Source organism: Rana temporaria, chromosome 8 (genome assembly GCF_905171775.1).
Source record: "Rana temporaria chromosome 8, aRanTem1.1, whole genome shotgun sequence".
NCBI lineage: Eukaryota > Metazoa > Chordata > Amphibia > Anura > Ranidae > Rana > Rana temporaria.
In genome coordinates this window covers 8,044,190-8,057,537 of record NC_053496.1, presented here as the reverse complement: position 1 = coordinate 8,057,537, position 13,348 = coordinate 8,044,190, and the positions used below count along the sequence as shown (strand labels likewise).

At 51.9% G+C, this 13,348-nt stretch overlaps 1 protein-coding gene across 6 annotated transcripts in view; it reads right to left on the bottom strand.

Moving 5' to 3' along the window:
* Positions 1-11,923, bottom strand: part of ZFYVE27 (zinc finger FYVE-type containing 27) — a 123,371-nt gene extending 111,448 nt beyond the window's left edge. For 2 of the 6 annotated variants that reach the window (XM_040361264.1, XM_040361266.1), the window contains exons 1-2: positions 1,898-2,080; positions 1,621-1,827 (exon numbers count right to left, since the gene is read on the bottom strand). In XM_040361264.1, coding sequence (XP_040217198.1) covers positions 1,621-1,827; positions 1,898-1,971 — 281 coding nt within the window. In that variant the 5' untranslated portion in view covers positions 1,972-2,080. Of the gene's footprint in view, positions 1-1,620; positions 1,828-1,897; positions 2,085-11,825 lie in introns of those variants that run through there. The other 4 variants (XM_040361269.1, XM_040361263.1, XM_040361265.1 and 1 more) reach the window with 4 other exon arrangements.
* Between the last annotated feature and the right edge of the window lie 1,425 nt (positions 11,924-13,348).

The following is a 13,348-nucleotide window of genomic DNA, read 5'->3' as shown; positions in this document are numbered from 1 at the left end:
TCACTGTTACCCCCTCTATTACTCCTCACTGTTACCCCCTCTATTACTCCTCACTGTTACCCCCTCTATTACTCCTCACTGTTACCCCCTCTATTACTCCTCACTGTTACCCCCCTCTATTACTCCTCCTCTATTACTCCTCACTGTTACCCCCTCTATTACTCCTCACTGTTACCCCCTCTATTACTCCTCACTGTTACCCCCTCTATTACTCCTCACTGTTACCCCCTCTATTACCCCTCTATTACTTCTCACTGTTACCCCTTTATTACCTCAAAATGACTCCTCACTGTTGCCCTTTACTGGAGGAGGAAAGCATGGGGGGGGGGCACTTCCATCTGACAGTCGGCTTGAGATGTTTACACACAAAGCGCCCCCCTGCTGCTGCCGCCAAGGTAAGCTGTGAGGATCAGTGAAAGGGACTAAGCCTTTAAATCCAACAAACGTAATAATAAAAGTGACTCCCCACAAGGTGCAGATTACAGAAGAAGATGTACTTCCTTGTCGTGTCTTCAGAGAGGAAGTGAAAGAGAATCTCCCCAATAAGACACAAACAGCAAAAAATAAATCCATAAATAACGTGGCCATTCCACACTCCATCCAAAACTATGGCTCAACCACCTGCTCTTACCACCCCCCGGTTGCACATCAGGTAGCCCCTCTTATCAGTGAATGATTGTGGAAGCTCCGGAATGAAACGGGTGTAAGTGATCTCATGCAGCACACACAGTACAGAGTGCGAGAAACGTACTGGGCTGGATTCAAGAAGCAATTGCGCCTGTGTAACCATAGTTACACAGCGCAAGTGCTTACTTGCCCCGGCGTAACGAATGCTCCTGATTCAGGAACCTCGTTACGCCGACTGCAGCCTAAGATATGCGCGGCATAAGGCTCTTATGCCCGCATATCTTAGGCTGCATTCTTGCGATGGCCGCTAGGGGGCGTTTCCGTTGTGCTCAGCGTATAGTATGCAAATAGCATACTCACGCCGATTCACAACGTATCGCGAGCCCTGCGTACGCAGTTTACGTCGTTTCCGTATGGCGGTTGTCGCGTAAGGATGCGTATTAGCAGGGCCAGCCAATGTTCCGTATACCCGTCGTTCCCACGTCGCGAAATTTAAAATTGACGTAGTTTGCATAAGTGATTCGTGAATGGCGCTGGACGCCATTCACGTTCACTTTGAAGCAAATGATGTCCTTGCGACGTCATTTGCCGCAATGCACGTCGGGAAAGTTTCCCGACGGAGCATGCGCTCTACGATCGGCGCGGGAACGCGCCTAATTTAAATGATTCCCGCCCCCTACGGGATCATTTAAATTGCGCGCGCTTACGCCGGGCATTTTGCCGGCGCGCCCACGCCATTTACGGAGCTACTGCTCCGTGAATCAAGGGCAGCACAGTAAATTTGCGGGGGCGCAGGGCAAAAATGTTGCCCTTTCGCCTCCGTAAAAAAAGCGCAATTGTACCTGAATCCAGCCCACTGTATATAGTGCAGAGCCAACCCTGGGGACAAAACACAGTGGGGGGGTGTTAGGAAAATTAATAACCATTTCTGCCGTCGTATTACCAGTAACATCTTGCTGAGAACAGAGTAACCCCCAGTGCGGGGCTCATTACCTGAGCAGGTAGCGGATGACGTCCCAGGCGTCCCGTAGCGGCTCCACGTACAGTTCGATCCTCTTGTAGGCGACCACCAGGTTGAACAAATCGAAGGCTTGGGTCTTGCCGGTACCTTGAGGGGATTCGGGACGAGAGTCGCTCATGGTGGGGCTGCTGTCGGACCAGCCGGTGCCACCGGCGGCATCTTTCTCGGAGGCGTGCATGCTGCAGGGGAGAAGAGAAGACCTGATGATACAGAAGAGTGATCTGGACAACCTTCCACCCAACCACACACCGCAAATCCATCGCAATCGCTCTATCCACTCTAAACCTCTTTCTGGATAAGCGTCTCATGAGCTTCCACAGCATGGTCCCGGGGCGGCGAGGACGGCGAATATCGCCGCCAGGAACGCAGGAAAAGTCCTAATCCGGAGCCGACAGCAGAGAAGTGCTCAAAGGTCAGGCGAGGAGTGACAGGAGCGTGTAGGTGCAGAAGATAAACAGGTTGTGCCTGCGAGCTATCGATGGGGCGGACCTGATTGTCCTCTGTATGTGACGGGACCCAACGCCTATTCCAAGAAAGTCTGACAGCTGTCACCATACCGAGCACTCTCTATACACACACACCTACCTCCCTGTACAACTAGCGGGCACCACAGAGGGGGCAACATACTGGGGAGAGAGAGGGGCAACAGAGAGGGGAGGCAACGTAGCGGGGCAACAGAGAGGGGAGGCAACGTAGCGGGGCAACAGAGAGGGGAGGCAACGTAGCGGGGCAACAGAGAGGGAGGCAACGTAGCGGGGCAACAGAGAGGGGAGGCAACGTAGCGGGGCAACAGAGAGGGGAGACAACGTAGCGGGGCAACAGAGAGGGGAGGCAACGTAGCGGGGCAACAGAAAGGGGAGGCAACGTAGCGGGGCAACAGAAAGGGGAGGCAACGTAGCGGGGCAACAGAAAGGGGAGGCAACGTAGCGGGGCAACAGAAAGGGGAGGCAACGTAGCGGGGCAACAGAGAGGGGAGGCAACGTAGCGGGGCAACAGAGAGGGGAGGCAACGTACTGGGGCAGCCAGAGAGGTTGGCAACATACTGGGGTAACAGAGAGGGGGGCAATAGAGAGGAGGCAAGGTACAGGGGGAACATAGAAGAAGGCAACAGAGAGGGGGGGGGAATGTACAGGGGCAACAGAGAGGGAGGCAATGTACAGGGGCAACAGAGAGGGAGGCAATGTACAGGGGCAACAGAGAGGGGCTACAGGGACAGCGGCAACAGATAGGGGAAACATATACAGGCAACAGAGAGGGCAACAGAGGGGCAACAGAGAGAGGGGGTAATTGGGGGGGGGTAACAGATACAGGCAACAGAGGGGGGTTGGGGGCAACAGAGAGGGGTAACACGTACAGGTAACAGAGGAACGAAAGAGAGGGGGCAACATATACAGGCATTAGAAGGGAGGGCAAAATAGTAGGGTAACATATACAGGTAACAATGGGAGCAATAGGGAGGGGGGGGGCAAACTAATGGGGCACGGCGTACGGAGTACAGCATATGGGGCACGGCGTACAGCATATGGGGCACGGCGTACAGCGAATGGGGCACGGCGTACAGCGAATGGGGTACGGCGTACAGCGAATGGGGTACGGCGTACAGCGAATGGGGCACGGCGTACGGAGTATAGCGAATGGGGCACGGCATACGGAGTATAGCGAATGGGGCACGGAGTACAGCGAATGGGGCACGGCGTACAGCGAATGGGGCACGGCGTACAGCGAATGGGGCACGGAGTACTGCGAATGGGGCACAGCGTACAGCGAATGGGGCACAGCGTACAGCGAATGGGGCACAGCGTACGGAGTACAGCGAATGGGGCACGGCGTACGGAGTACTGCGAATGGGGCACGGCGTACTGCGAATGGGGCACGGCGTACAGCGAATGGAGCACGGCGTACGGAGTACAGCGAATGAGGCACGGCGTACAGCGAATGGGGCACGGCGTACAGCGAATGGGGTACGGAGTACAGCGAATGGGGCACAGCGTACGGAGTACAGCGAATGGGGCACGGCGTACAGCGAATGGGGTACAGCGACTGGGGCGCGGCGTACGGAGTACAGCGAATAGGGCACGGCGTACAGCGAATGGGGCACAGTGTACAGCGAATGGGGCACGGCGTACGAAGGATCTCTGTCCCCATTCTATGATTTCGGTACCGCTACAAAGTAACCATCAGTAGCGAGTAGCGTTCCTGCCATTCTTTGTACTGTATGTGTGGAATGCGGTCACACCGGACAGACAATGGATGGGATCGTCATCCTCCGCTCAGCACACCAGTAAGCCCAGTCTAGTGCTGAACTGGGAAAAGTAAACACCCCTCTCCCCGTACACACAAGGACGGTTGAACAGCTCCATACAATAGTGCGATGCGCTCTCCTCCTGTGTGTACAGAAGGTGGGATCACATGCTTCATCCCGTCCCACCTGACAGCCGCGCTGAGCTTGTCGCGTGCCAAGACAGCTGACCCCGAACATACAACACATCCGTGTGAACCAACCCTTTCACTGCTGGAGGCAATTTGGCTTTTCTTGCACACATTAAAAAAAATATATATATTTTTAACTCATGATATAGTTTCTGAAAACAAAGATCCTAGAATGCAAATGCAAATTTTTCTGTTAAAAAATACATTAAAAAAAGGCAATTTTAGTGCAAACACAATTGCATTACTTCATTTTTGTAAAATACAAATAATATGAGCTTGTGCCGAGTCAATAGACATTCAACATGTCAACCCTTAAAATTGAGCGCCCTGGAAACGCCACCGAACTTCGGTACCCAAAATTGTCCTTAGGCCAGGGCTCGACAAATCCCGGGGCGCCAGGTCGCCATGGCGACTAGCAATGGTGTTTTTTTTTTTGTGAGCTGGCGCCATCTGGTGGTGAGCCATTGGTATTACAAGTTATTACCACCAGATGTGCGAGCTGGCGCCATCTGGTGGTGGCCGTTGGTATTACAAGTTAAGCATTACAAGTTAAACAGCAATTCTAATGTAATTTTTCACTATTTTCACTGCCATCTTCTTCCCTCTAATTAGAACCCCCAAACATTATATATATTTTTTATCCTAACACCCTAGAGAATAAAATGGCGATCGTTGCAATACTTTCTGTCACGCCGTATTTGCGCAGCGGTCTTACAAGTGCACTTTTTTGGGAAAAAATTACACTTTAATTAAAAAATAAGACAACAGTAAAGTTATCCCCATCTTTTTTTAATATTATGAAAGATAATGTTACGCCGAGTAAATTCATACCCAACATGTCACGCTTCAAAATTGTGTCCGCTTGTGGAATGCCGACAAACTTTTACCCTTTAAAATCTTCATAGGCGACGTTTAAAAAAAATCCTACAGGTTGCATGTTTTGAGTTACAGAGGAGGACTAGTGCTAGAATTATTGCTCTCGCTCTACCGATCGCGGCGATACCTCACATGTGTGGTTTGAACACTGTTTACATATGCGGGCGCTGCTCACGTATGTGTTCGCTTCTGCGCGCAAGCTCGTCGGGACGGGGCGCGTTTTCTGGCTCCTAACTTTTTTAGCTGGCTCCTAGATTCCAAGCAAATTTGTCAAACCCTGCCTTAGGCGACGCTTTAAACCAGGGGCCACAAACTGGTGGCCCGCCGGCCATTGCAGTACTACAAGTCCCATCATGCCTCTGCCTGTGGGAGGAGTCGGGCTTGTAACTGTCAGCCTTGCAATGCCTCATGGGACTTGTAGTTTTCTAACAGCTGGAGGGCCACCAGTTTGAGACCCGCTGCCAGAGCCGTTTGGGTTTTCTGCACACATATTCGAAAAAAAATTAAATTCACCTTAAGCTTGAAGATTACATAACACCCCGCCCCCCCTCCCCCGAGCTCCCACCCCCAAAAAAACATGACACCCTGAAGAATAAAATGGCGGTAGTTTCAAGTTTTATGATATTACTGCAAAAGGTATAGGAAATTCTAAATTTCTTAAAAAAAAAAAAAAAAATACATAAAGTTATTTTAAAGCAAACACAAATTTATTACTAACTTTTTCGGGGTAAAATATAAAAGATGAAATTCCGCCGAGTAAATAGATACCCAACTTGCCAATCCATAACTATAGTTAAGCGATGGCCGGGTGGGAGCTTCTCCGTTCTGGGTGGACATCATATAACGTCCGCCTAGGATCGGGCCGCGCTGTCCCGCGATCCCTCACCCGCTGTGTGCACCAATCACATGACAATTCAACACAATGGATGGCTTCCATTCATTCATTGTGTACCATTGTGATGATCTCTGTGGTCACAGACAGCCGGCGTGCTGTGGGAGACGGCCAGGAATGCGGCGATCGCACACAGCCCCCCACCCATCCCCCAGAGACGGAGGTAAATGCGGTGATCGAACTGCCACCCTGCGGGAGATGGATGGGAATGCGATAATCGACCCCCCCAGCGGGAGACAGATGGGACGGTGGCGATCAGGGTATTACCTTTGGAGTCAGGGGGGATGAAGACCAGGGCCGTTGACTCTCCTGAGAGTCCCGAGACACGGTGGGCCCAAGGGAGTCCCGAGACACGGTGGGACCAGGGGGTCCCGAGACACGGTGGGCCCAAGGAATCCCCGAGACACGGTGGGACCAGGGGGTCCCGAGACACGGTGGGACCAGGGGGTCCCGAGACACGGTGGGACCAGGGGGTCCCGAGACACGGTGGGACCAGGGGGTCCCGAGACACGGTGGGACCAGGGATTCCCGAGACACGGTGGGACCAGGGATTCCCGAGACACGGTGGGACCAGGGATTCCCGAGACACGGTGGGACCAGGGATTCCCGAGACACGGTGGGACCAGGGGGTCCCGAGACACGGTGGGACCAGGGGGTCCCGAGACACGGTGGGACCAGGGGGTCCCGAGACACGGTGGGACCAGGGGGTCCCGAGACACGGTGGGACCAGGGGGTCCCGAGACACGGTGGGACCAGGGAGTCCCGAGACACGGTGGGACCAGGGAGTCCCGAGACACGGTGGGCCCAGGGAGTCCCGAGACACCATTGGCCCAGGGGGTCCCGAGACACGGTGGGCCCAGGGAGTCCCGAGACACCATTGGCCCAGGGAGTCCCGAGACACCATTGGCCCATCTGGTCACAGGAACTGCTTTCTGATTGGCCGGGAGAAGAATCAGGAAGACAAAAGCGAATATTAAAATTTGTCAATGTCACACAACTGGGTGGGCTCGGGGCGCAGTGCTCTGCGCCCCGAGCCCACCCTTTTTTTAAGCCAATTAGAGCCTCGGGCTGTTGTCATGTGCTTAAAAAAACAACAACATTGGAACACATGCATCCGGTGCCTGCATCTAGATTAGGGGCCGAGAGCATGGATGGGGGAGGCCTATTCCCCTTATGAAGGGGCCGCCACTGGTCACAGTGATCACATGGTACAGACAGGGCCTCTTACAGCCCATCTGTACCATGTGATTAGCTGTGGCCAATCACAGCTAATCACTATAGTAACACTGAGCTACCCTGGCGGGGAAAAAAAAAATTATTAGAAAATGTAATAAAAAAGTATTTTTTTACCTACTGTTACCAGTCAGTGTCACTGATCACTGTTATATGATGACGCTGTACTGCACTGGTGACAGTATGTAAGAAAAAAAATAGTGAATTTTTTTTTTATTATTATTTCTTAATTTTCAAAAGACTTGTGACAAAAAAAATTCCAACTTCAAAAAAATGCGCCATGCCTCTTACTAAATACCTGGGACCGTTAACTCTACAGAAAATTGGTAATTTGGGGGGGTATTTGTACTGTATATATAGGGTCTCTGCTCTGTATATAGGAGGAGGACGACAGAGGGACTCTGCTCTGTATATAGGAGGAGGACGACAGAGGGACTCTGCTCTGTATATAGGAGGAGGACGACAGAGGGACTCTGCTCTGTATATAGGAGGAGGACGACAGAGGGACTCTGCTCTGTATATAGGAGGAGGACGACAGAGGGACTCTGCTCTGTATATAGGAGGAGGACGACAGAGGGACTCTGCTCTGTATATAGGAGGAGGACGACAGAGGGACTCTGCTCTGTATATAGGAGGAGGACGACAGAGGGACTCTGCTCTGTATATAGGAGGAGGACGACAGAGGGACTCTGCTCTGTATATAGGAGGAGGACGACAGAGGGACTCTGCTCTGTATATAGGAGGAGGACGACAGAGGGACTCTGCTCTGTATATAGGAGGAGGACGACAGAGGGACTCTGCTCTGTATATAGGAGGAGGACGACAGAGGGACTCTGCTCTGTATATAGAGGAGGACGACAGAGGGACTCTGCTCTGTATATAGAGGAGGACGACAGAGGGACTCTGCTCTGTATATAGAGGAGGACGACAGAGGGACTCTGCTCTGTATATAGAGGAGGACGACAGAGGGACTCTGCTCTGTATATAGAGGAGGACGACAGAGGGACTCTGCTCTGTATATAGAGGAGGACGACAGAGGGACTCTGCTCTGTATATAGAGGAGGACGACAGAGGGACTCTGCTCTGTATATAGAGGAGGACGACAGAGGGACTCTGCTCTGTATATAGAGGAGGACGACAGAGGGACTCTGCTCTGTATATAGAGGAGGACGACAGAGGGACTCTGCTCTGTATATAGAGGAGGACGACAGAGGGACTCTGCTCTGTATATAGAGGAGGACGACAGAGGGACTCTGCTCTGTATATAGAGGAGGACGACAGAGGGACTCTGCTCTGTATATAGAGGAGGACGACAGAGGGACTCTGCTCTGTATATAGAGGAGGACGACAGAGGGACTCTGCTCTGTATATAGAGGAGGACGACAGAGGGACTCTGCTCTGTATATAGAGGAGGACGACAGAGGGACTCTGCTCTGTATATAGGAGGAGGAGGACAGAGGGACTCTGCTCTGTATATAGGAGGAGGAGGACAGAGGGACTCTGCTCTGTATATAGAGGACGACAGAGGGACTCTGCTCTGTATATAGGAGGAGGACGACAGAGGGACTCTGCTCTGTATATAGAGGAGGACGACAGAGGGACTCTGCTCTGTATATAGAGGAGGACGACAGAGGGACTCTGCTCTGTATATAGAGGAGGACGACAGAGGGACTCTGCTCTGTATATAGAGGAGGACGACAGAGGGACTCTGCTCTGTATATAGAGGAGGACGACAGAGGGACTCTGCTCTGTATATAGAGGAGGACGACAGAGGGACTCTGCTCTGTATATAGGAGGAGGACGACAGAGGGACTCTGCTCTGTATATAGAGGACGACAGAGGGACTCTGCTCTGTATATAGGAGGACAGAGGGACTCTGCTCTGTATATAGGAGGAGGACAGAGGGACTCTGCTCTGTATATAGGAGGAGGACAGAGGGGCTCTGCTCTGTATATAGGAGAAGGAGGACAGAGGGACTCTGCTCTGTATATAGGAGGAGGACAGAGGGACTCTGCTCTGTATAGAGGAGGAGGACAGAGGGGCTCTGCTCTGTATATAGGAGGAGGAGGACAGAGGGACTCTGCTCTGTATAGAGGAGGAGGAGGACAGAGGGACTCTGCTCTGTATATAGGAGGAGGACAGAGGGACTCTGCTCTGTATATAGAGGACAGAGGGACTCTGCTCTGTATATAGAGGAGGAGGACAGAGGGTCTCTGCTCTGTATAGAGGAGGAGGACAGAGGGACTCTGCTCTGTATAGAGGAGGAGGACAGAGGGACTCTGCTCTGTATATAGGAGGAGGACAGAGGGACTCTGCTCTGTATATAGGAGGAGGACAGAGGGACTCTGCTCTGCATATAGGAGGAGGACAGAGGGACTCTGCTCTGCATATATGAGGAGGACAGAGGAACTCTGCTCTGTATATAGGAGGAGGAGGACAGAGGGACTCTGCTCTGTATATAGGAGGAGGACAGAGGGACTCTGCTCTGTATATAGGAGGAGGACAGAGGGGCTCTGCTCTGTATATAGGAGAAGGAGGACAGAGGGACTCTGCTCTGTATATAGGAGGAGGACAGAGGGACTCTGCTCTGTATATAGGAGGAGGAGGACAGAGGGACTCTGCTCTGTATATAGAGGAGGACAGAGGGACTCTGCTCTGTATATAGGAGGAGGACAGAGGGACTCTGCTCTGTATATAGGAGGAGGACAGAGGGACTCTGCTCTGTATAGAGGAGGAGGACAGAGGGACTCTGCTCTGTATAGAGGAGGAGGACAGAGGGACTCTGCTCTGTATAGAGGAGGAGGACAGAGGGACTCTGCTCTGTATATAGAGGAGGACAGAGGGGCTCTGCTCTGTATATAGGAGGAGGAGGACAGAGGGACTCTGCTCTGTATAGAGGAGGGGGAGGACAGAGGGACTCTGCTCTGTATATAGGAGGAGGACAGAGGGACTCTGCTCTGTATATAGAGGACAGAGGGACTCTGCTCTGTATATAGAGGAGGAGGACAGAGGGTCTCTGCTCTGTATATAGGAGGAGGACAGAGGGACTCTGCTCTGTATAGAGGAGGAGGACAGAGGGACTCTGCTCTGTATAGAGGAGGAGGACAGAGGGACTCTGCTCTGTATAGAGGAGGAGGACAGAGGGACTCTGCTCTGTATATAGGAGGAGGAGGACAGAGGGACTCTGCTCTGTATATAGGAGGAGGAGGACAGAGGGACTCTGCTCTGTATATAGGAGGAGGAGGACAGAGGGACTCTGCTCTGTATATAGGAGGAGGACAGAGGGACTCTGCTCTGCATATAGGAGGAGGACAGAGGGACTCTGCTCTGTATATAGGAGGAGGAGGACAGAGGGGCTCTGCTCTGTATATAGGAGGAGGAGGACAGAGGGACTCTGCTCTGTATATAGGAGGAGGACAGAGGGACTCTGCTCTGCATATAGGAGGAGGACAGAGGGACTCTGCTCTGTATATAGGAGGAGGAGGACAGAGGGGCTCTGCTCTGTATATAGGAGGAGGACAGAGGAACTCTGCTCTGTATATAGAGGAGGAGGACAGAGGAACTCTGCTCTGTATATAGAGGAGGGGGACAGAGGGACTCTGCTCTGTATATAAGAGGAGGAGGACAGAGGGACTCTGCTCTGTATATAGAGGAGGACAGAGGGACTCTGCTCTGTATATAGAGGAGGAGGACAGAGGGACTCTGCTCTGTATATAGAGGAGGGGGACAGAGGGACTCTGCTCTGTATATAGAGGACGACAGAGGGACTCTGCTCTGTATATAGAGGGGGAGGACAGAGGGGCTCTGCTCTGTATATAGGAGGAGGAGGAGGACAGAGGGACTCTGCTCTGTATATAGAGGAGGGGGACAGAGGGACTCTGCTCTGTATATAGGAGGAGGACAGAGGGACTCTGCTCTGTATATAGAGGGGGAGGACAGAGGGGCTCTGCTCTGTATATAGGAGGAGGACAGAGGGGCTCTGCTCTGTATATAGAGGAGGACAGAGGGACTCTGCTCTGTATATAGAGGACGACAGAGGGACTCTGCTCTGTATATAGAGGAGGACAGAGGGACTCTGCTCTGTATATAGAGGAGGAGGACAGAGGGGCTCTGCTCTGTATATAGGAGGAGGACAGAGGGGCTCTGCTCTGTATATAGGAGGAGGACAGAGGGACTCTGCTCTGTATATAGGAGGAGGACAGAGGGACTCTGCTCTGTATATAGAGGGGGAGGACAGAGGGGCTCTGCTCTGTATATAGGAGGAGGACAGAGGGACTCTGCTCTGTATATAGAGGAGGAGGACAGAGGGGCTCTGCTCTGTATATAGGAGGAGGACAGAGGGGCTCTGCTCTGTATATAGGAGGAGGACAGAGGGACTCTGCTCTGTATATAGGAGGAGGACAGAGGGACTCTGCTCTGTATATAGAGGGGGAGGACAGAGGGGCTCTGCTCTGTATATAGGAGGAGGACAGAGGGACTCTGCTCTGTATATAGAGGAGGAGGACAGAGGGACTCTGCTCTGTATATAGAGGAGGAGGACAGAGGGACTCTGCTCTGTATATAGGAGGAGGAGGAGGACAGAGGGACTCTGCTCTGTATATAGGAGGAGGACGACAGAGGGACTCTGCTCTGTATATAGGAGGAGGACAGAGGGACTCTGCTCTGTATATAGAGGAGGAGGACAGAGGGACTCTGCTCTGTATATAGAGGAGGACAGAAGGGATGATATAAGAATGTTTCTCTCACCTTCTCACATTCTCTCCTCTCTCCAGTCTCAGCACTTCCTGTTTGGAGGAGTCATTGTGACGTCACCAGGAAGCACAAGCATGGGGGAGGAGTCTGCTGAGCTGTCATTGGGAAATCCTCGGTGTGGGTGGGCGGGGTTACCTGTTCTGACTTTAACCCCATCGCTGCCGCTTTCCGTTCCTGAGATCCGAGAAACTGAGAGCGACAATGTTACATTGTAATGTCCTCCGATCACCCCCTCCCCCTCCCTCCCCTGTGTGACCCCTCCACTGAGAGCGCAACGTTTCCAGGGTAATGTTACATTGTATCCTATAATCGGATATAATGACAATGTTACATTGTATCCTATGATAATCCTCACCGTGTGACTCCCTTACTGCTGTACTCCTCTCCCTGGATCTGAGAGTGGAAACTTCCCAGTGCAATGTTACATTGTATCCTATAATCGTATATAATGACAATGTTACATTGTATCCTATAATCCTCTCCCTGGATCTGAGAGTGGAAACTTCCCAGTGCAATGTTACATTGTATATCCTATGATATAATATATGGACAGAGTTACATTGTATCCTATGAGAATCCTCACCGAGGACACTGACACGTTCCCTTCCTGAGATCACCGACCTGAGCAACAATGTATCACCCCCCCCCCCATCCCCTGTACTATAACCCCTTCACTGCTGTACTCCATTCCTGAGATCACCGACTGGGAAACCTTCCATTATATTGTGTCCTATAATATAATGACAATGTTACATTGTAATGTCCTCGGATCATCCCCATCCCCCCTCCCCTGTGTGACCCCTTCACTGCTGTACTCCCCTCCCTGGATCTGAAACATATAGCCAGATTCAGAAAGAGTTAAGCCGGCGTATCAGTAGATACGCCGTCGTAACTCTGAATCTGCGCCGTCGTAAATTTAAGTGTATTCTCAAATTGATATACACTTAAATGTAGCTAAGATACGACCGCCTGCGCCGTCGTTTCTTAGCTGTCTAGTTCCACCGGCCGCTAGGGGCGTGAACGCTGATTTACGCCTAGAATGCGTAAATCAGCGAGATACGCCGATTCACGAACGTACGCTTGCCCGTCGCAGTAAAGATACGCCGTTTACGTAAGGCGTTTTCAGGCGTAAAGTTAGTCCAACAAAAAGCTGGCCTAGTCAATGTTAAGTATGGACGTCGTTCCCGTGTCGAAATTTGACATTTTTACGTCGTTTGCGTAAGTCGTCCGTGAATGGGACTGGACGTAATTTACGTTCACGTCGAAACCAATACGTCCTTGCGGCGTACTTTGGAGCAATGCGCACTGGGATATGTCCACGGACGGCGCATGCGCCGTTCCTAAAAAACGTCAATCACGTCGGGTCACTAATCATTTACATAAAACACACCCCCCTGCTTCTCATTTGAATTAGGCGCGCTACGCCGCCGTAACTTAGGAGGCAAGTGCTTTGTGAATGCAGCACTTGCCGCTCTGACTTACGGCGGCGTAGCGTATATGCGATACGCTGCCTCAAA